A 23,156-nucleotide genomic window follows, 5' to 3' on the forward strand; every position below is an offset into this window, starting at 1 on the left:
TTGTTAGTTAATTTCCTCATAAACTAGGGACAGAAGACTTTCATATGATTTCCAGAGTTTGATGTCATTGACCCGAACCAGTGGGAATTCAAAAGCAGATTTTGATAACAGCTTCATTCACTCATTCAATGTTCCTTCGGATAACTCGAGGACTCGAGGCCTTGCAAGGTCACGGGATGCCAAGACAACTTGGCTAGATCGGGGTTCGCTTACCAGGTTCACTTTATCGCCCAAGCTTCTGATTAAGTGTTCAAGAAAGTTCCATAATACGTTCCACCCACGGTACAACTTTCTACATCTTGACAACTTTCAACGTCGTTGCACATAACATTTTCAGAAAACAGAAGAAACTTGTACTTACAGAGCCTATTCAATCTAGAAGAGCTCTGCATTTCATCAATTTCTACAGACCTTCCCACATTGTTACTGCATCGCCCCTTATGCCAGTCTTCTAGACCCTGGAGCTCATTCTCCCATAATTTGTCTGCGTGGCCTTACTTGTCCTTATCTTCCCGGTTCAATTGATCTGCGTTCACCCTGCCCTCAATCCCTCAGCAATTCTTCAGGTAGGTTCTGATTTCTGTTCAATTGTGATTGTTGTGGGAAGCATACTATCCATTGCATTATATACTAATGTACTTGCCATGTCATAGAATTCCTACTCGATTTCAACCTCAACCTCGTCCATATTCTACAATCTCAACATCAAACCATTCCAACCATGTCTGCCGTCGATACTGCTGTGCCAAATGGCCATGCCGAAGCTAACGGCAATGGGCCTGAACTCACTCGGGCTCAGAAGCTCATGCAACAACACGAGCATGAACATCAACCCAGTATTGAGGAAGTCCCCGATGAAGAAGATTTGAAGCATGGTGAACAACCTACCTCTACCAGCGTGCTCGAAGACGCCAATGGAGACTCTACCGCTCCAGGATGGGTCCCCACTGTGTCCACAAAAGCTGCAGGAAAACAGAAGGAGGATGTCCGCAAGGAGCCCTCAATCGATACACAATCTCACGAGTTATTCCCAGCTCTCGGAGCCACTTCCCAACCTAAGCCTCAAGCTCAAGGTATTTGGGGCGGCGGAAAATCGCCAGCCAATGCCAATGGAACTCCAATCAATGGAGCATCCCGAGCTTCTACTCCCATCTCAGGCGCAGCAACCCCATTGTCTTCTGTCAATCGACCAAAGGTTAATCAACCAGGTCAACAACATCAAGAAAGAATTGAATTAGCCAAAGATCATATTCTCAAGCGTGATCAGTTGAAGAAGCCTTTGCCAGAAATCTTGAGAGAGATCAACAAGAAGTATAGATCTAACATTACTCAAACAACTGGTCTGGAAGGTAAGATGACCTTTACAGCTTATGGCCCTCCTGCAGCTTCTCGTACTGGTATCAAGGCTCTGATGGAACAAATTGGTGCAAAGGTAAGCTGGTCGTTACTCTGTTCCTTTATTTAATCTAACCCTCTCATCAGCAAGAAATCCACGTCACTATCCCCAGCAAAGCACGAGCCTTCATCATCGGAAAACAAGGTTCAAAGATTAAGGAGTTGCAAGAAGCTACTGGTGCTAGAATTCAAATGCCCAAAGACAACAAGGCTGGCCCTGTCGACGATGAAGAAGATGCTACAGTAGATGTCACTATTGTGGGCAATGCAGTCGCGGTCGCAGAAGCTAAGAAGGCAATCGAGAAAATTGTGGGAGAGAAAGCAGGCACAACCAAGACCAAGCTGCGTGGTATCCCATCGGAATTCTACCGCTTCATTGCTGGTCCCCATGACACTCATGCCGATTCCTTGAGAAATACTCACAACTTGTCCGAGTTGGAAATCCCGTCTAATTACATCTGGCGAACCCCCCCTCATGGTCCTGAAGGCCCAAATTTCGTTCCAGCTGCTGCTGACAATTGCATTACTCTTAATGGTGACCGTGCTGCCGTTCTAGCAGCACGCGCGGAGATTGAGCGTCGGGCCAAGCAGTTGCACGAAGAGCTCACTCGCCAGGAAGTGAGAGGAATCAGCAAGGGTCGCCATCAATCTATTATTGGTGAACAAGGTAATCCAGGAGAGGACTTTTTTGCCAGAACTGGATGTGCCCTATTTGTGCCAGACAAATACGAACAAGATAACACCATCACAGTCGTTGGCCCTGTTGACAAGATTCAGGAAGCTGTGCGGGAAGCCAGAAGGCTATCGACTAAATCGCAATCTGCCAATATTGATATTAGTCAACATTTCACTGGAGCACCAGACAGCAAAGCGCATGCTTTCAACCTTGCACGATATCTGCGCCAGCGCAGTGAGCTTGAGAAACTCGAGAGACTTCACAATGCTCGTATTTACACACCAAATACTGGCACTGGCTCGATCTGGGAGATCTTCTCCGAGGAAACGGATGCCTTGTTTGAAGTACAGGGACAATTGATGAACATAATGGATGCTCACCCTCACTCACGTATGGCAAACATCCCAGTAAACTCATTTTATTATAAGCACCTTGAACAAGATATCTCACCAAGGGTCAAGAGTGATTATGGCGTGCACGTTGTGTTGCCAGATGGGCCGAACGGCGATGTACTCCTTGTTTTCGAAGGACCTGCTGGAAGAGAACCGGAATACAGTATTCCTCGTAGTCAACCTTCAAAAAATGATATCGCAGAATTCAAACGTGGTTTAGCAGATGCTCGCAAGCACATTCTTGATGTCATTAGTTCTCAAGCAGAGATTACCAGCGAATCGATCGATGTTCCAAGAATGTAAGTCTTTGAAACAATGTTTAATTTGATTGAATGCTGACAACCATAGTTACCACGATAAACTCAAGAAGTTCATCACCGCTGAAAACAAGGCCTTCCAAATTCCTACTCGCGTTGTTGCTAACGGCACTATTGTCACGCTTCAAGGACCTAGACCTACCGTGGAGAAGTTGGCTGTCAAGGTCAGAGAATTTGTCGCACAGGCGATTGAGGAAGAAAAAGAGCGTGGTTACACACTTTCTTTTGACTTCCCTCAAAAGCATGCAAACCAGCTCATTGGTAAGGGAGGCTCGTACGTGAACGAGTTGCGTGAAAAGTTCGACGTCGACATTCAACTCAAGGATGGCCAAGTCGAAGTGAAGGGACCCAAGGCCAAAGCAGATGCTGCCAAATCTCATATCTCGGCTCTTGGCAGACAATGGGCTGATGAGACCACGTACACCCTGAAGATCGACCCCAAGTTCCACCCTGAGCTCATTGGTGCCAAGGGAACCCAGATCAACAGATTGCAAACTCGCTACAAGGTCCAAATTCATTTCCCACGCTCGGGTCGGCCTACAGATGAAGAGCATGCTGAAAATGATGCTGGTCAACAAAGTGCTCGACGTCAACAAGCCCCAGACGAAGTCTCTATCAAGGGACCCAAGAAGGGAGCTGATGAAGCCCGAGATGAAATCCTTTCTTTGTTTCAATATCTCCAAGATAATTCCCACAGCGCTACTGTCAGTGTTCAGCAAAGCCAGATTCCTTCCCTTATCGGTCAACGTGGAGCTGGCATGGAAGAATTGAGACAATTGACTGGAGCCAAGATTGATGTTCCAAACTCTCGCGACAGTGCTGACGCATCAGGACGAGTTGAGATTCAGATCAAGGGAACTGCATCTCAAGTCGCAAAGGCAAAGAAATTGATCGAGGAAAAGAAGAGTGTTTTCGATTCGACAGTCACCGAGACTTTGGACGTCGACAAGAAGCATCATAGAGCTTTGATCGGCGCTGGAGGCGCAAACATCCATGCCATCATTGTCAATGCCGGTGGATCTGGTGACCGCCGAGAGCTCGCTCGGGTTGTGCAATTCCCCAAGGCCGAATCTGAGGGCAATGCTATCAAGGTTGAAGGTAGCCGACAGCTTGTTGATAACATTGTTTCTGCCATTCAAAAGATTGTTGAGGAACGAGACAGCCAAACAACTGAAACTGTGGATGTTCCAACTGACAAGCATCGTCCTTTGATTGGTGCTGGTGGTGAGACGAAAAAGGGTATGGAGAAGAATTTCAAAGTCTCGATCGATATCCCTAGACAGGGTAGTGGTCAAACTGGAATCACCGTCACTGGCCTTCCTGCTGATGTCGAAAAGGCAAAGGCCCATATTCTTGAACTTGTTAAAGGCCAAGAAGGTGAAACTGTTCAAGTTCCACGAAAACTTCATCACGACATTTCGAACAATGGCCAATTTTTCCGAAAGTTGCGAAATGATCTCCAAGTCACGGTTGATCATGCAGGCGCTAAAATGCCAGCAAGAGCCACACCACCATCAGGAGCTAGCGCTAAGGATGCTTTGATCACTGATGAAAAGGATACAACCGATGACGTTGAGGAATGGTTCGTCTTTAACAAGTCTGAATCTGGAGAGACTGGTGATATTCCATGGGTTTTGCGTGGCTCCACCGAAAATATTGCGCAAGCTAAGTCCATCTTGGCTCAAGCCATTGAACAAGCATCGAAAAACAACTTTGTTGGACACCTTACTCTTGTTGATCCTAGCTTGTATGGATCAATTGTTGGTAAGAATGGCAGCAAGGTTAACAGTATTCGTAAGGCCACTGGCTGCAACGTCACCGTTCCTCGTGGACAGGGAACTGATCCAATTGAGGTTGTTGGTAGTGAAGAGGGCATTGAGAAGGCTAAGGAGTTGATTCTTCAAGCTGTTGCTGAGGGAAAGAATAAACCTGCTCGTGGTGGTGATAGATATTAATTGCATATTAGATAAGGATGGATAGCATGATAAAGGGTGTGAATACGTGTGGATATTGGTGGTAGAGGTTTATTTATGGGAGATGCAGACAGTTGACACGTTTCATTATGAGAATTTTTAGGTAGAGGCATTTATCATGTTTTATGCGGAGCCAATATTTCTTTCATGGGCGGTCTCTGGGTGCATTTGGGGGGTGATGGGGCGGATGGAAAATGGAAAGTTAGTAAGAACACATAGGTTTCGTATCGTAAAAAGATATTGGTGGGAAAATCATGGGAGTTGGTGTTACTTGAATGCATTTGACTGAAAAGTACTTAAAGTCTGTTTTCTTGTGCGTCTGTGATTGTATGTGTATGTGACTGTGAAAATTGGATGTTTTGTGGAAATACCTGTTGACTTGCTGATAACAGTAGTCCTATGTAAGGGCAATGAAGAAATTAGATACAATAGACATCAGGTTCGACTCTTTGTTGTGTATTATATACCATGTTTTATATTAATGGGCAGATACCTAACTATCGAAATTTCTTGATTCTTTTTATTTAGGGAGGAGAGAAGGAGGTTGGGGGTGGGATGGGATGGGGGATGGGGGATGGGGGATGGGAGATGGGAGATGGGGGATGGGAGATGGGAGATGGGGGATGGAGGGATGGGAGAGGAGTAAGGTGGAGTAGAGGAGTAGAGGAGTAGGGGAGTAGGGGAGTAGGGGAGTAGGGGAGTAGGGGAGTAGGGGAGTAGGGGAGTAGGGGAGTAGGGGAGTAGGGAGTAGGGGAGTAGGGGAGTAGGGGAGTAGGGGAGTAGGGGAGTAGGGAAGAGGGAAGAGGGAAGGGGGAAGAGGAGAGAATAGGATGATGAGGAGGCTTGTAATGTGGATGGAGATGGAGATGAAGCTGCAGATTAATATCGTGGATACAGGAGTGAGGAATTAATCAATAGTGCTAGGAGTGTATTTGAATTTGAGAATGAGTGTGATGTAGATAGGATGGGATGGGATGGGATGGGATTATATAGTGGTAAGGGGAGCTTGGGAAATAGAGAATCGGGAGGGAATAGAGAGAGAGGTGAGATTGAGTGGTTAAGGTGATTGATTTTCTAGGGGTTTGAGAATCTGTGGAGTGAGGATGGGAAGGGATGGGATGGATGGGAAGGGATGGGATGGATGGGAAGGGATGGGATGGATGGGAAGGAAATGGGAAATAGGAAATATAAAGATAGGAAGAGGGGATGCGGTGATGAGGTGATGAGGTGATGAGGTGATGAGGTGATGAGGTGATGAGGTGATGAGGTGATGAGGTGATGAGGTGATGAGGTGATGAGGTGATGAGGTGATGAGGTGATGAGGTACTGAGTAATAGATACTAATGGGGAGATATCTATAGAAGTAGAAGTAGAGGTAGAAATAAGCGACGAATGTAATCTTATATACTTATCATCACTCAAATAACCACGAAATAAGAAACATAAATGTAAAAAATCAACCAAAAACTAAAAAAATGGAAAAGAATCACTAAATAAATAATTTCTGAATCACAAAGCCCAGATCAGATAGATACGTGATGAAAACTACCTATCTACCTATCCCCCTTCATCCCCGGGAACTTTTACATCGCTATTAGAAAAAACGGACCCTCGAGAAAAGAGAAATCTCCACGCAGCCTCTCATTCAACATCTCCAGAGGAACCAATCTTCTAATACATGAGATAGCCGAACACGCATCCCCGTGGACCTTCCTTAAATCCGCTTTTCACTCCCAATTCTTTGCTCTCCCTCCTTCATTGAAAGAGAGGATATAGAGCTAATGGGTAAAACGTAATAACTCTAATTCTTGGTATTCTACCATATACTCTAAACCCTCCAAATTCCCCCCCCCCCCCCCCCCCCCCCCCCCCCCCCCCCCCCCCCCCCCCCCCCCCCCCCCCCCCCCCCCCCCCCCCCCCCCCCCCCCCCCCCCCCCCCCCCCCCCCCCCCCCCCCCCCCCCCCCCCCCCCCCCCCCCCCCCCCCCAAGGTTCCAAGGTAGATGAATTCTCACTCACTCCCTGTAAATCGTAAGTATGTCTATCCATTACTCTCCTCACACTTCGTCTGATTCGGCGCTGTGTATGTATCAGCGTATGGATAACACGAGTTCTGGATTCTGGATTCTGGATTCTGAGTGTGCAAACCTTGGAAGTGCCATATATGTATGGATAAGGCAATGCAGTCGAGTTAGTGAATGAGATTCGATGAGATGCGATGGATCGAATGCGTGGGGTTTCGATTGATTAGGTACTTCATGTAGTTGAAAAGGTGGGGCAGATGGAGGGGAGAGGGATGAAAGAGGGATGAAAGAGGGGAATGCACGGAGAAGGGAGGTATATAGACGTAAACAGGGACTAACAAGAGGTTGAAGTCTGACAGGTTGAAAATGCAAATACAATTCACTTCATGCATCACTGTATAACATCAAAGACATCGATATATCAATATTATATGCATTGCTGATCGCATCATTGCCAATGCCATGCTACGCTGTAACCATTACACATAGCCAGCCATAACATTATCTAAAAGTGTGATGAAACATCTCCCTCTAAACTGAGCCCATTTGCTCAAATCATGATCATGTAGATCATATTTTATGCAACCTTTATATTATTAACGCCGAATAAATCAAAGATTGCCCAAGCCCAAACCAAAGTACCTGAGTACAAATCTTTAGACCCTCTCTGTCGCCCACTTTGTAGAAAAAAAGTAATTACAGAGAAGTTTGCTATCCTTTTTCATGCCGTGCACCAAAGAAACATCATATCGATTTTTGGAAAAATGAAATCTTTATGCAAAGTGTATTAGAAGTCATTAAGCCCTTTCCCGAGACACCATCCAACGACCAGGTATGTTTTTGGGTATTACCCAAGATATGAAGTATCCAGACGTTGATGAACTCTCATGAAAGTAAGCTCCTCATTATCACTTAGTACAAAGTGTAACCACCGTCAATGATGACGTTGGATCCGGTCATGAATGCGGAAGCATCGGAAGCGAGGAAGACGGCGAGACCGTTAAGGTCATCAACGGCACCGAGGCGGTTTTGTGGGGTGAGGGATTTCCAAATGACCTTTTGAGCATCAAGGGCTGGTACGTTGTTGAGAGCGGTGTCCATGTAACCTGGGGAGATCATGTTGACACGGACGTTGTACTTAGCCCATTCAGCACCAAGGGACTTTCCGAGTTGAACGACACCAGCCTTGGAGGCGTTGTAGCAGGATTGTTCTTGTGGGTAGTTGACGATGGAGCCAGACATGGAGGCGACGAGAACGATCGATCCTGGCTTGCCAGCGGCCATCATAGCCTTTCCAACGGCTTGAGACATGAGGAATGATCCAGTAAGGTTGATATCGATAAGACGTCTGAACATGTTGTGGTCATAAGTCTCGGCGGGAATGTTGGAACTGAAATTTTTGTTAGTATAAATCTGTGGCAGATTGATCATGGTATGTACTTACTCGGCAATACCTGCAGAGTTGATGAGAACATCTGGAGCACCATGTTCTGCGACAACACTGGCAACAGCAGACTCAATCGCATCGGCATCACGAACATCGACCTTGAAGAAGGAGATGGGGATCTTGTTTCCGGTCAATTCGTAAAGTTCGGCAGCTGAGGCATCACCCAACTCTTGGTTGGCATCGAAAATGACAAGAGCCTTGGCTCCAGCCTCGACACATGCACGTGCCATGTGGTTTCCTAAGCCTCGAGCACCACTGTTTTAACTTTGTGTTAGTCCTGAATGTTCACTTTCGAAACAAGATATTGCTCGAACTAAATCAATCCAAAACAACTAGTGCAGATGATAAGACCGATAAGGGTCAAATCTTGAAATAATTGTTGAAAATTGATTTTGTGTGCGAGCTAGAGATGTGCTTGTAGATCGGGAACCCAACAAAAACATATCTGGAATTAAAGAAAAGCGAGAGAAACTTACCCAGTGACAACAACAACTTTGCCCATCAAACTCATCTTTTGCATAGTTGGGGTCATGCCCTTGTATGCGCTTTGTGTGAGGGGAGTGACAACGTCAACAGCCTCCTTTGCAGCTGCTGCTGCCAATGCGGCTTCCTCAACTGGGATTGTTACTCTCTCTGCTCCAGAACCTATGACATCCAGAAGTCAGTATTTGACTGACAACCGGAGAGTCTGCTGGGATAAAAAATGTTGAAAGTTGGGTACCAAAACTACATGGAGCATTGAAATCTCCAAGTAACTTTAATATTAGGGAGTGATAATTGAACTTACCAGGTTGGAACTTTGTAGCAGGAATCTCCTTCTCGTGGATGGCCTCATAGTCATTGGTTTGTTGAGTGGTTGTGAAAGCTCGAACAGCTTGTCTGGAGATGATGGAGGGAGTGGTTCTGCGACCAGCCTTTGCGGCAGCCCGAATGAAGGAAGATCGAATAGCAGACATATTTGTATACTTTGTAGACAATTAAAGTAACTTGAAACACAATATGAAGTACGAAAAGATGATTGTCTCTTGAAGAAGACTTTTTCGAAGTTGTGTATATGTAGATGGAAGTATGGAGGTTTTGAAAAGTTGTTTCGAGAAGGAGGTCTGTAATAAAGTAGAAAATCTTAGCGTGAATTCTTACAAAACCAAGCTAGTAAAGCCGAATGACCGAGACCCAAATTTTCTATTCCATGACTGATAGAGAATGATGCAATGATTCGAGGAGTCAAGAAAGAGTGAAGAGTGAATATTAGGTAGGTATTGACCAGCTGGCCAAGTTCCATTATTTTCTTACAATTCACTCTTCTCTTCCTCTCCTTGTCTTCCTTGTCTTGCCCAAAAACAGGAAATTCTTTAGATGGGAATATGGAACGAACCTTTGAAAACAGATCTTTTTGATATATCTGATAAGTCAAAAACAATATCAACTGTATGTATGCTGAAGTTTCAAAAGTCTGCTAACTTGTTAGGAAGAAAGAACGTTGGAAGATTGCCCCTTTTGATATGCGAATCTGCAAGAACAACTGGGTGATTCATAGAATCCCCACAAGAGATATCTTTATCATTAAGGGTCCAAGTCTCAAAACAGAATTCGGAGTTCACAGAGTTCACAGATGAACACCAGAACTTGCTTATGCTGTAAGAAACTCGGACCGGAGATGATTTTTATCTTCTCTTGTAACTGGTGAGATTGCAGAAGGGAAAGAGAACACTGAAAGAAAATAATGCTGACTGTGTATGTAGGAATCCAGCTCTTGGTTTTCCTTTCAAAGATTTATCGATGTGTGTGACGAACAAAAAACAGTGGTCTATAATTTGCAAAAAGTCGACGAAAGGATCTATGTGAATATAAAGCAGAAATGCTGTCAGGCAAAAACAAGCAGTGTAGAGAGGATTGGAAGAATGATGAGAATCTGAGTCTTCTAGAATGGAATCAAGGGGATATGAAAGGGAGATAAGATAAAAGTTTGGAAGAGTCAAAGACCTTTTAAAGCAAAGCCAAAGACTATTTTTTCTCCTTCTATTCTAATTCCGTCGGCGCCTCCCCGAAGCTTTCTTTCTCCCAAGCTTACAGATCAGGGTTCGACAGGGTAGCTTCCCTTCAAAGTCTGTGCTGATTTGCATAGTTTGTCCCACTCAAAACGCTATTGAAGTGCCCGGAACCAGGATTATAGTGCCGGGATATTTGCTAGAACATCAATGCAGAGAGGAATGCTTCCATGGTGGCGGCGGTGGGTGACCATCAGACTGGCTGGCATGTCCAGGATGGTGACTAGGTTGTGCAGCAGAAGGTTGGCATGGCGGTGCATGATAAGTTCGAAAAGACGTGGGGGATGATTGACCGTTTGGAAGGATACTTGTCTCCGATACTCCCAGAATCCATACAAACCATACAGATGGTGTGGGAAAGCATGAAGCGGTGTGCTTTATACGCAGATTGCCACAAGGTGCAGATTGCTACAAGGTACATGATTGTCGATTGCTGCAAACTGTATGCAAAATGATGGATGAATGAGATGTGGCGAGATCTTTTGACAATTGGAAAAAAAGTTTCTTTACCCTCCTCTCTCTCTCCATTCATACTTTGATGGTATCAGTATGGGAGATTTGAAAAGCTTGTTTGTGGGTGCATTTGTTTCTCTTGATTGATGGTGTCTCATCAGAGTGGAAATTTGGGCGAGAAGTAAGGACTTGGCTGTTCGAGCCATAGATCCCAAAGATCCCCGCCTTTCTTCTATCTTACAAGGTGTATTAAGCCCCCTGCCGGTACCGAGCAACGATTGAAACATTTATTTATGGACCACATTGAGCTTTGAGATTTGAGAAACTTCCCCAAAAAGTTTAATGTTTCTTCTAGAAGCCATCCAAGGGCCACGTTTATTTTCTAGATGGGAAATAATATTTTGAACAAGCAATCACAGCAGAAACTAGTGGAGCTTATTAGTTGGACAAGTCACAAATCTGATGCAATTCCGAGTTTAGCACTATGGTTAAGACTACTGTTGAGAGTCGAGACATCCAAAACACAGATTGACACTGCCCAGTCTTTCTGGATCCATTATACGAAGGGACGAAGGAAATAGTTTGAATTGTGGACTGGCTCAACTGGGTAAAACTGGAGGTAGTGATGCCATACTGATGATTATTGATGGATACCAAATCATTTTTTGATCTCACAATTTACAACAATCCATAAATTTGCCACCCACTTCAAACTTATTTCATTCGTCAATCTTTGAAATTCATGATGAAATTCTCGAAGATCAAACCACATTTTTTTTTAAGGATTTGAAGGGTCTTTGACCCAATAAATCCCAGTCCCCTATTTTGCTTAACTTACCCACACTTTTCATACAATTTAATTTTCCCACACTCACAGAGGAAACCTTTTTTTTTTCATTCAATAACCCGATTGCGGAGTAGTATTGGGAGTAGGTACCTCCTAGGTAGCGGTGTGAGCTGGAATGAGAGTCAGACGTCGATTTCCGTCGGAATCCTGAACCATATCCGTGGAAGCTTTGGTAGGAGAATGGCTTGATACAACTTACAAGCTTGAGAGAAAGGTCATCTGATGGAAATTTTTAATATTACCTAGGTGCCTGTGGAAAGGTTAAATAATTTTACGAGATCTGTTTCGCTTTTTGGGGGGATTCTTTGCGTTTTCGATTCATGTTCAGGGGTTAGCTAGCGATGAGGGTTTGAAGAGTTGGTTAGTTCACCTGGTGGTTGATAGTTAGGGAGAGGTAGGTTAGCAGGTAGATATGTATGTATATGTGTATATGTCTGATTGTATGTATGTATATAGCACAGGTAAGGTAAGGTAATATAACTAAGTCTTCTTTGATGGCGTTTTGTGAATAGTGTATGCTGGTTAGCTGGCTCCTTGGTATCGCTTGAAGAAACAGAAGAAGATGATAGCCTTACCCGTATTCTCTTGATATTATTCTACTCCGTATTGAGGGAACTAATCGTCCAAGTAGGTACTGAACTACCTCCAAGTCAGTACCTAGATTCTACGAAGTACTTACTCCAGACATGCTACAATACTACAAACTCTTATTCCTCATCTATTAATAGTGATCTTCTAGAAGGAAGGGAAAGAAATGCTTATTATACCACTTTAGCCAGTCATTACCGTGCGTGGGTCAGGGTCTTTCTTTGCTAGGTAGGTAGGCCGGGAGGTAATCTATTTGTACTTTGTACCTTTTTCTTGGGGGGGGGGAGGGGGATTATTGATTTTGACTCGAATCATCGAATGAAATTTGTATTTGTCTGGGCGGTGTTACTTGTGAAATATTTATCTATTCATTACTCTGAGGGAGGAGGACAAATGGAATTCACATTGATTTAATTATAAATAGTCTTCTAAACCTCTAATTATAAATAAGACTTTATTTATTAGATATTAATTATTAATATCAAATTGAATTAACTTATCAAAACTTTTGATTTACTATTCTAATCATTTATTATTGATTTATCGAAATTTTAAATTACTATTAGATTTTAATAAGAGCTTTAAATTAAATATATATATATATATATATAATTCAACAATAATATATTTGTTTAAATAAATATATAAAATAAATTTGAATCTATTAAATCAATTAAATAATATTTTAAATATTTTAAGTATCTATTAATGATTTATAGTTGTTTATATATTCTTGAGTTTAAAGATCTTCAATTGAATTTAATTGAAATAAAAATAAAAATAAAAGAAAACAATATATTAAGAAAAGAATTTTATATGTTTAAGACTTATTCTACTTTCCCTATTATTTTTTAATTAGAATTTTAAATCTTTATTTATTAAAAACTTATAATTTAATATAAATTTAATTATTAAAAACTAATAGATATAATATCATTTAATAATATCAATTACTAAGGTTTAAAATAATAATCTAAATATAATATTCAAATAATAATATAAATTTACAATTTTGAGATTATTTATAGAATATGAATTATATTTAAATTACAAAACAGATTGAGCCTTTTCCCCTAAGGTAGATACCTTATATACGAGTATAATTTATAAATTATTTATTACTCGTATATTTATCTAGGAATTTATAAAGTTGTAATGACATTCTTATGGAGTTACTGCGTAAATACTCACCCCGTAGGTCATAATGATGATGAAGAGAAGAAAAAGAAATGAAAAAGCCCCTAAATGACTCGCATCATCGGTGCCACGGTGGAAGTCTGAACAGTGCCTGAGTGGAAAAAAATCTTTTCTTTTTTCTTCTTTTTGTGGAGAGAGTGAGAGCGAGAGGGAAAAGAGAGAGAAAAAAAAATAGAATTTTCTTTCATCATCTAGCTTTTTTTTTCCTCTACTCTTTTTTTTTCTCTTCACTTCATTACTTTCTTGTGTTCATGATTGATTCAATTTTGAGCATCATTATTCCTTTCATGATGATATATCCTTCTATTTATCACGATATCACCATTTATATTGTTCTTTGAAGGAACCAATCTATATTTCTCCTTGCACCAATTTTACATCGTCGTAAAGCCATAAATTCTTACGAATATACAACAAAGATGAAGATGAAGAACACAGGAGGCGTTCCTCCGTAATGGCATGGGAATGAGATTAACTGCTGGTACGAGTACATTCAATTGAGCCCAGTCCCATCCAGTCCCATCCAGTTCAGTCCAGTTCAGTCCGATTCGCACCAGCGCTCATAGCTACGAACGAGATGCATGCAGCACGCGGCACGCAGCCCTACTGTACTACTACCCGATTCACGAAACTAAATGGTAAGGAAAGAAGAAACAGCCAGCTGAAACTTGGGCAGTGCATTGCATTGTTCGTTATTGGCGTTTGTCAATGATGCAACTACCTCTGCAACTGCAATTGATGCTGCAGGTATCATTTTATTCCCTCATAGTATCGATTATCTTACAGCGACAACTGCATCTGCAACCAACAAACGTCTATACTCAGGTACGTGTGCCATACTTTCGAACTTCCACCTAGTTATCTCGACTCGATCTCAGCACATCAATACGACAAATGCTCTGTGGCAATCACGAACTCCGAATTCACGAGTTTACACCGAATCTACAGCGAACGCGTCCAGACCGGATTAAAGTTTTCACACACACACACACACACACACACACACACACACCTCCACAATCTGACATGGAAAATATTTTACTGCTGATATGGTAATCACATATTCAATCCCGATTCACGATATTCGATATCCATCTCAGCGTAGAAATTTCCTGCAAAGAATTCTACACCCGATTCCACATTTGGGCTCGAGTAGTGTAGTGTTGAATCACCGTTCAAGGTATGCTGCATAACTGCGGACGTTTTTCTGGCGATGCAGAAAGAAGGTTGCATGCATGTGTCAATCACACGTGTAGAATATACAGCTCATTTTGCTTTTGAAAGTGGTTTGATGGGGAAGGAGGGGAGGGTGTGTGTTTGTTGAGAAGGATTCTTTTCACCCCCACCTTTCCCTTTTTTTGCCTTTTTTTTCTTCTTGCATGTTGTTCATTTCTTTCTCAGGAACCAGTGGTTCGTTTTCTGGCTGGTAGGAATAAGTAATTGATGAGGAATGAGGGGCAAGGGACCCGACTTCCACATCTAGATACTTAGATTGCTAGTTTGGTGCAAAATTTATTTCTTCATGGGGATGGAGAAAAAAATACAGATGGATGGAGGGAATTCGATTCGATTCTCAAAGGCTTATATGATGAATATCCAGATAGGGACAGCTTATGTTGGGTTCCAAAAAGGAACCTGATGTGTGATGTGAACTGGACGAATATTTTAGTAGATGCTTCGTGTTTTCTGAAAGTCTTTGAGATGAGAATGTTTTTCTGTAGGGAGGAGGTGGGGGGATATGAGGTGTGGTTGGATGATGTTGGGATTTGGGAGCGTCATTGTCCGTTCTAGTGGGGTTTTCACGAGGATGATATTTTTGTTGCTTCATCGGTATTTCTATGTCGTTATTCGCAAGATACTTGATGCTCAATTTTCTTGCTCGATGCTCGATGATTACAGGCACACGCTGTTTCGACGCCGTTTCGATGCCGTTTCTCTCTTGCTCTAGAACCCCTAATATTTAATCATAACATAATATATACTTACAATACAGATCTTAGACATATCATCTCACACAAACCATTAATCACTATCACACATACGTGAATTTAACAAAATACCTTCGCATCTCCATTTCGATAGATGTAACCTTACATTCTTTATATGAATCAATCCCTATTCTCAAGCTTTCCCCCCGTAGGTGTTTGAATATATGAGGTTCTCGATGTTTTTGTTTTTATTGTATTGTGTTTTACTTTATTCTGAGAGTGCTGGTTGCTCTTGATATTTGTATAGGTAGGTAGGTATATATATATGTATATATGAATATGCATCTGGATACCTATGGATCTGAAGAGGGAGAGGCAGAGGGAGAGGGAAGAAGAGGTTTGATGGTTATGTAACTCATTCTGCGAGGTTTACAACGCTTCATGTTTAGAGAATGAGGTAGGTGGGCTTGTGGGAATTGTAGTTTCATCGCCGAGTGCTCGACGTCGAACTCTTGGGCTATTCAATATCCATGGCATAGCCTTCTTCAATGATCTATATCGCGATTCACTCGGTTCTTTTCTCTTAGCGTGGTCTTTTTAGAGAGGGGGGGGGGGGAGGATGGGGGGAATTCGTTCTTGAAATCTCGTTGGGTTGCTATTTAAGATACCTGTATGGATACTCGAATCTAGAACAGTATAGGGATATTGACACAAGTACATCATGGGTCTTGGGACTTGGTGTTGCTGTTGCTATTGCTATTCGCTGCTTGTGGCGTTCCGCGGGGGGAAACTCAAGTTTTTGAGGTGAGTTATGGGAGTTTGGGAAAGGGGAGATAGAGGGTATGGGAAAATGTGAAAGATTCGAATGAGAGTGCCAAGCCAGAAAATGACAACGGAAGATTGAAACGACGGTGTCAAACCCGTGATTGAATATCCTCACTCATGTCCTCTTCTTGAATTGTAACCATGCTTCCATTCCCCTTCCGCAAAGTCACGAAATTGATTGGATATCGTATCGTGTCCACATGGACAATTGTTCTTAACTGGTATTCCACTTACCATATACATTTTCTAAAAAGGAGAGATTCGTGCGCTTTAAGTAGATCGATATCTTGAAGTCTTTGAGATCTAGCGTGTTCGTTCTATTCACTCTTTCTTCCCCTCTCTTCTCCGCTTTTCATTCAGCTTTGAGAATCCTGTTATCTCGTTAATTAAAGACTTGCTTCTTTCAAACCTTTGAATTGTGTGGGAGAAATGTAGATGGTTAAGGAAACTTGTGAGGGCGGGAGAGTGGTTTGCTGAGTACTTGTTAGCTAGGATGAAGCATGGTGTAAATCCAAATACGACTCTTCAATGTGGTGTTGAGAGAGAAATGTTGGTTTACTTGTGACTTTTTTGTCGTTCAATGTATGGTTTTGGTCGATTCGTATGGCTTCTGATCGTTGTAGTCTCTCTTATTTTACGTTTCAAATTGGGAGGATCAAGTCACTGGTTTTGGATGAGATAGCATATTGTAGGATTTGTGTCGATGATTTTGGGCACCTAGTCAGGGTATGCAGTAATATGGAAGCTGTTCAAATGAGAAGATAAAGGGATAGGAGGATATTTATATGATGACCAGGTGAGGAAATTGGAGATGGGGGAAGGGGATTAAAGTGGAACGCTGCGAGGTAAGAGGATTTGAGGTGCATGAGTGAATGAATCATCAGTGAGGAGTATGGAAGGGCAGAGGTTATATGAGGGGTAACATGGGGAAACGGAGAGAATGATTGGTCTAGAGAAGAAATCAGGGAAGCACTGTTCATGATATTGGTGACGGAATATGTAACAGTATGTTGAGAGGAGAACGGTGAATACTCCTAGCTTTTAGAATTTTAATCTTGCTATGTATTCGCAGGAATCCTCGTATTGTACCCGGCAAGAAACTCTTCACGATCAGAATACTCCTGGTGGAGGAAGTAAATTCGACTTGTTTGGGGATTACATCCAAGTCTAGTTACCATTTGATCACCGAGGTGCAGAGGAATCCAGCAAAATGATACGTACGAATGTGCTCGTCTTTCTTTTCGGACTTCACTTCGTTTTTTTGCTGTCGTTGAGTATGTGGAGTATTCATTGTCGTTGAGTAAGTATGATTGTTCTTTATCCTAGATCATATATATCAGATCCCCGAGTTTTCAAGGAATATATGCGAAATCAAATGGTATATCATTGATCCAACCAACAGACTAGCTATCTGGAATTGCTACGTTCCTCATTATCATTAATAAGGCATTGTTAGCCATCTTTCTTTCTTAGTTATGAAGAGTTGTGTCCTTGTATCTCTCTCTTATATAGACCTGGGGAGGGAAATTCGAGGGGCTTAGTCTAAGATAGCAATGATTCATTATGAGCCCGTACATATAGGAATGTGTAAATGCAAACGGTAAATTGAGATGGCTACTACTTACAAGTGGCCAACTTCTCTGCGAATCGAGAAAATCCATGGATGGCTTGTGAGGTCGAAAGTAAAGGGAATCCGATGTTTTTGATCGTGTTACGGTGCTATTGAATTCCAACTGTTGAGTGTATAAATCAATCATCTCGAAGACTTTACAGCAGCAGTTAGAAGCTTCCAAGGAACAAGCAAATCGTACAAGAGCTAGAACGAAAGTTTACTGTTAATACCGCGTAGATTAACTGTCCCAGGGAGGGATTCCGGCAGGAAAATATGCAAATTTTCTATACCCCCCTTCACCAACTATCCACCGGGTCTCTTACTGTCTATGATTATAGTTACTGTTATTAATTCATTATTTATTGTTATCAATATCGAACTTAGTAGAGATGTCGTAAAACGAGACCGGGCCCTCTCCCCCTAAGGAGGGTTATAAGTTAGCTCAGCTTCCATCCCTCATATCTACCTTAACATTGACTTTCTCTGCGCTGAAGTATCCATTTGGGAAGACTTGACTCTCCTAGACGAGTTGGGTGCTTCAGATCGTCTGAGGTTATATAGACTTTTTCTTCACCGTCCAGAAGATCACGCAGTCTGATGTCATATCAGCCATAATACTATCGTCCCTCTGAGCAATGATTCAGTTGCTGTCATGAGCTTAACATACAATTTTATTATCCCATGGTCCTAATTTTGATGACTTCTTCTCCATATCTCAATCCTGATCACCCACCTTACAATCATTTCAGACCAAGTCTAAGATGCTGGCTGTGTCAAGGCGCCCATCTCCCTTTGTTCCCCTATTTGGAGTTGATCTGAGGTTGTTCGAATCTCGTGTCTAGTTTGTATGAACTTCGGGGGTGATAGCATACGTAATCCTGGGAATCGGATGTGGATAATACTGGTGGTTATCTTGTGGAAGGGTATTTGAATGAGGTGAATCTAGCTGATGTTGGTTGGATAGTAAGCATATCGAGAGAGGGGTCAAGGGTAGCGAGACCTCGGAATGATATCATTCAAGGCTTAGTGCGTATTTGAGCGTGTAGATGGTGAATAATAGCTGCTAGGGGCCGAGAGCATTTGCTATATAATTCCCCAATCTGTCAACACTTGGATCTACAACGCTGAACGAGCGGTCAATTTTGATTTGATCGAGTCTGCCCATCAAATTCGCGAACCACCATTTAATAAGTTTCGTGATCGAGTGAAATATTCAAGAACATTGACGTCACTACATCTCCTGATTCCGTGTCTTGTGTTTTTTGTCCTATATTGAATAATGGTCGCTACTCCCCCAACCGCTGTCACTTATCCATTCAATTTTTGGATATATTATCAGATCATAGAGAATGACCCAAAGAAATACCTATATATCAATATAATCTGGTACAACTTGATGAAACCCCTGGTGACACATGTGCGTAAAATTTTGCACAGGCTCTAATGGAACTCCCAAGTCTCCAGCATAGATGAGAGTAAGGAACATCTGCTGAAGAACTCGGCAACCACTGTAATCGGTGCAATGGGTGTATATATAGCCAGGAAAAGGAAGTCGAAAAAGCTATGGGCTTGATATAGCTGACATGGTGAATGAAAACAGAGGTAGGTTAATGATGTAGATAGTTCAGCTGAAATAACAAGAGGGGAAAGAAAGTGAAAACGTATAATAAGATCATATGCAGTGGTAGTGAATATTCTATTTCCTGTATTTGGGGGTTTTAAATATGGCATTGTTTCCAAGAAGATGTGTTATAAACAGAATGGCGAGGTATCGAAGAAGAAATTGAGAGCTCATTTAATGTTTCACTTTCAAATATCTAATTTGCAAATAAAGGATTGAGCTCACAGATAACCTCTGAATTTCGGAAGGAGAACAATGTCATGGTCTCGTCTAATATCTTTCTATATTTTCATCTTCGGTAGTATTCTTCTTGAATAATAACAAATATTCAAACTACTCGACATATGATCAGATAAGGTTGATGCTTAAAGGCACCGAAAAGTCTATAGGCAGCTTGTGAAGGTTATTATTGAAGAAATGATCAAATTTTCTATTTGCTATAAACAGGCACCTATACCAGAATGATTCATAAAATGATTTAAGAAGATTTATTCGTTCATGCGAAAAGAAACTTTTATATACTCAGGCCAGGAAAAATGAAGAACTATGATTGTGCATCAAGTACAGAAAAATGAAATCAATCTTAGTGTATATAAAGCTCTGCGATACCTCATCGAAAACGAGCAGAAAATCGACAGAGACCCAGGACAGGGTTGTTAGATGGGACGTCAACGTCCTTGTGAAGCTCGAGCTACTATGAGAAGAAGCACCAAAACTCTGAAATTTATAATCTTGTTTCCTCAACTGGATTTAACTTCTGTCATTACTAGCTCCTCTTTTTTTGTCATTTCTTTTGCCCGATTAACCTACTTGGGACGTCTGGTAGTTCAGAGCATAGCTCATTCACGGGGGAAATTTCGGGTTTGGATTCATACCGATTGTTAGATTCGTTGAAATGATCTAATGACTTTAAGTCAGAGTTAAAAGAATCTAATCTATTAAATCTTGCACCAGGTCACCTGGCTAGGCGATGGGATACGATACTCTGAATCCCCTCACACTGTCAAAAACACTGCATCAAGCTCGATGATATTGATTACTTGGGCTGGTATATCCATGCCCCTGATCAACAAAGTCCTTCCTTCTTCGTGTAGATATATGTATCCTTTCCCAAATCGCCAATTTCATCAAACGGAACTTCTAGTATGTGAGAGAATGAATGAAGTAGCTTATTCTAATTGGACTTGGCTATTGCAGAAACCGATCAGAATACACTGGAGCTCAATCTCCCAGTATAGCTCATAAAGACAATAAGTTCATCAAAGACAAGTACGATTATGCTTGCAAGAATTTGAGTAAAGCGACGTTTTATTATATCGAGATGAAAGCTAATTCAGGCTCATTTCTTCTTTTCTCGATTTGAAATCGAATGCTCAACGAAAATAAAGCAAATAGCTCGAGACCTATCTTTTCATTAGATAAATCTCTTTATGTATCACAAATGAAAGTTTACTTGGTATTACGATTAGTGTAATGATTTTCCTAACAGCCGGCTCCCTAAGTAGGTGGCGGGAGATTTCTCTTCCAGTAAATCTAACTAGAGCAAGTCAATCATATGTCAGTATTTTGAGAGGTTGATACACTTTGGTATGCTCTTGAAGGGGAATGCGTTCTCATTCCATATATCAAACCTAAAACCACTTTCTCCCGAATCCACATCACTGTCATTAACCTACCTTCCAAGTAAATTACAGATGTAGAGGAAGCAGATATCCAGTGAGCACTAGACAGAAGACACATCCAAGATCTTGCAGAAACCCAGAAGGGCAGTGGTTTCTCACATATCCCCAAGCTCAACTATTGAATGCAATTTTCGCTGATGTACCAATGAGATGAAGCTTGAACAATCGGGGTTTTGATATCTATATAAATATAATCCTACCAAGATCACAAATATCTTACGACCGTCATCGGGGAACTGTCCAGGTACTCGAAATTCCTTATTGGCTACATTTAACTCAGATCTCAGGAATGATTCACATGATTAACTTATAATGATTCAATCGGATTGAGAATTTCATTGTATGACCGGACTTTCCACTTTCAAAATTCACCATCATGATTCACGAACACTCAACTCTTTCCGCTCTAGTAGGATAGAAGAGAGAACCAAGCTACTTTATAAGACGCAAAGATCTTTAGAATCTAAGCCAGACGAATTGAGAAGCTCTGGGAAAGGCTATCCCATGCTTGTCAATTAGTGCCCTGAGTGCTTCGGGACAGGAAGTGGTTATAATTCGAATCTCATGTTTCTGCCTCGAACTATCGCTTTGCTCTACTACATTTGTTGTCGTTGCACACAACTGTTGCCACTCAGTTACTTGTCATGGTCTACAATTCTCTAGTATCAACTATACCCTGAATGTGAAGACTCGCCTCTGAATTTTCGACTAAGAGCACAAGTAGCATCATTCCATTCCATATTAACAGATCTGGCAGCAAAGTCTCTCCCATCACAGGAGAACTGGCTTCGAGATCGCTATCTTGATCTCAGTCCAATCCACGCAAAGATCCACTCTTATAAAGATAGACAGTCAAGAACGAGAGCTCTCCACCTATTGTGCCCTAGCTTGAAAGAGTTTAGCTTCCTCTTCTTCTCGCTCTTGCTGACGAGGGGTACGTAAGTACAATAACATAGGTGAATAAGATGCTGAGAGCTTACCTAGTATATATGAGTTGATAGGAACGAGTGTGATGGAAGACGATAGAATTAGGTGCCAGTAAATACTGTCCACTTCAAACTTTGACGTTTGTAGGATGTGAGTATAAATAGTTTGCAAATATCAAGCCAGAAGAGCAAGAATATAGGAACCGGCTTGAAGAAATGCTAAAAAGCCAGCTAACGATGAGGCGTGATATGTAACTCTTTGTGGAAAAAATAGCTAAATATGCTATCCAGAGAAGGACTTTGAGAGACAGTATTCGAGACTGATCTTACTCCTTCTTACTATTGCCATCTCTTCACTCTTTACTGTCAATCTAATCAACCATATTGTTATCCACTACACTCAGCTACCTTCAAATCACATCACTCACTCACAAGCTCCACACACCCTCCCCCGAAACCCCCAGGTTCACAGATACAAATGCCGCAAAAAATCCCCCATTCCGGGACTCTGCTCATCACTTTGAAATATCCAAGATCAATGAAGTTTTCGGTCATGTAGAATTTATATAGCAAACCCTCACCTAGACCCCAAACTAACCCCCTCCCCCCCTCAACTTCAAGAGCGAACCACACAAACGCCCAGTAAACCTGCCCGCAAAACAAGCGAGCTCAAGAGAATACCGAGTCAAAATTCGATCCTTCCCTTCCTGTATAAATGTCTCTCCTATGTACAAGATCAAGCTCTCATCCACCTATACAGCCATTTCGCCACCAGTTGAACATATCAAGTCCACCAAGCACAGCCGCAAAGATTTCCCGAGCGCGTGATAAAAAAACTGTTTCCGAATCCACGAGCTTGAAGTGCTTGCTACTATTTCCCGACCACTTCCTGTATTTGCCATTCTATCTATCTACCTAGGTATCTAGCTATCAATTTTTCAATCACTGTCGTGCTATTCCCATATTATTTCCAAAAATCTCAAAACGCTCTCATTCATAATCGCCAAACCAAATCCTCACTCCTACCGAAATTCCCTGTGATACTACACTCAAAATTCGCATCAAATTCGCACACGTACGTATGCACTTAGTTACCGACCCGCACACCACACATGGTCCGTATTTCTCACAGATCTCAATCTTTTGATGGGTTATTACTCTGTGAAAAGGACTTCTTATATATCCCCGGAACCCCTGGGAGAAAACG

General features: G+C 41.9%; 2 protein-coding genes across 2 annotated transcripts; one reads left to right on the plus strand and one right to left on the minus strand.

The window, feature by feature from the left end:
• Positions 1 to 721: 721 nt before the first annotated feature.
• On the plus strand, positions 722 to 4,735 carry EAE98_007229 (uncharacterized protein; the record flags this gene model as incomplete). The annotated part of the gene is made up of 3 exons (XM_038954852.1): positions 722 to 1,432; positions 1,483 to 2,762; positions 2,812 to 4,735. The coding sequence occupies 3 exons, from the start codon at positions 722 to 724 to the stop codon at positions 4,733 to 4,735; spliced, it is 3,915 nt and encodes a 1,304-aa protein (XP_038808994.1).
• Positions 4,736 to 7,147: 2,412 nt separating this feature from the next.
• On the minus strand, positions 7,148 to 10,158 carry EAE98_007230 (uncharacterized protein). The gene is made up of 6 exons (XM_038954853.1): positions 9,954 to 10,158; positions 9,598 to 9,675; positions 9,010 to 9,325; positions 8,699 to 8,867; positions 8,220 to 8,477; positions 7,148 to 8,165 (listed from the first exon to the last, which is right to left on the minus strand). Exons 3-6 carry the CDS (start codon positions 9,176 to 9,178, stop codon positions 7,688 to 7,690), a joined length of 1,074 nt encoding a protein of 357 aa, XP_038808995.1. The 5' UTR covers positions 9,179 to 9,325; positions 9,598 to 9,675; positions 9,954 to 10,158; the 3' UTR covers positions 7,148 to 7,687.
• Positions 10,159 to 23,156: the final 12,998 nt, after the last annotated feature.

This window comes from Botrytis deweyae (assembly GCF_014898535.1).
Source record: "Botrytis deweyae strain B1 chromosome Unknown BDEW_016, whole genome shotgun sequence".
Lineage (NCBI taxonomy): Eukaryota > Fungi > Ascomycota > Leotiomycetes > Helotiales > Sclerotiniaceae > Botrytis > Botrytis deweyae.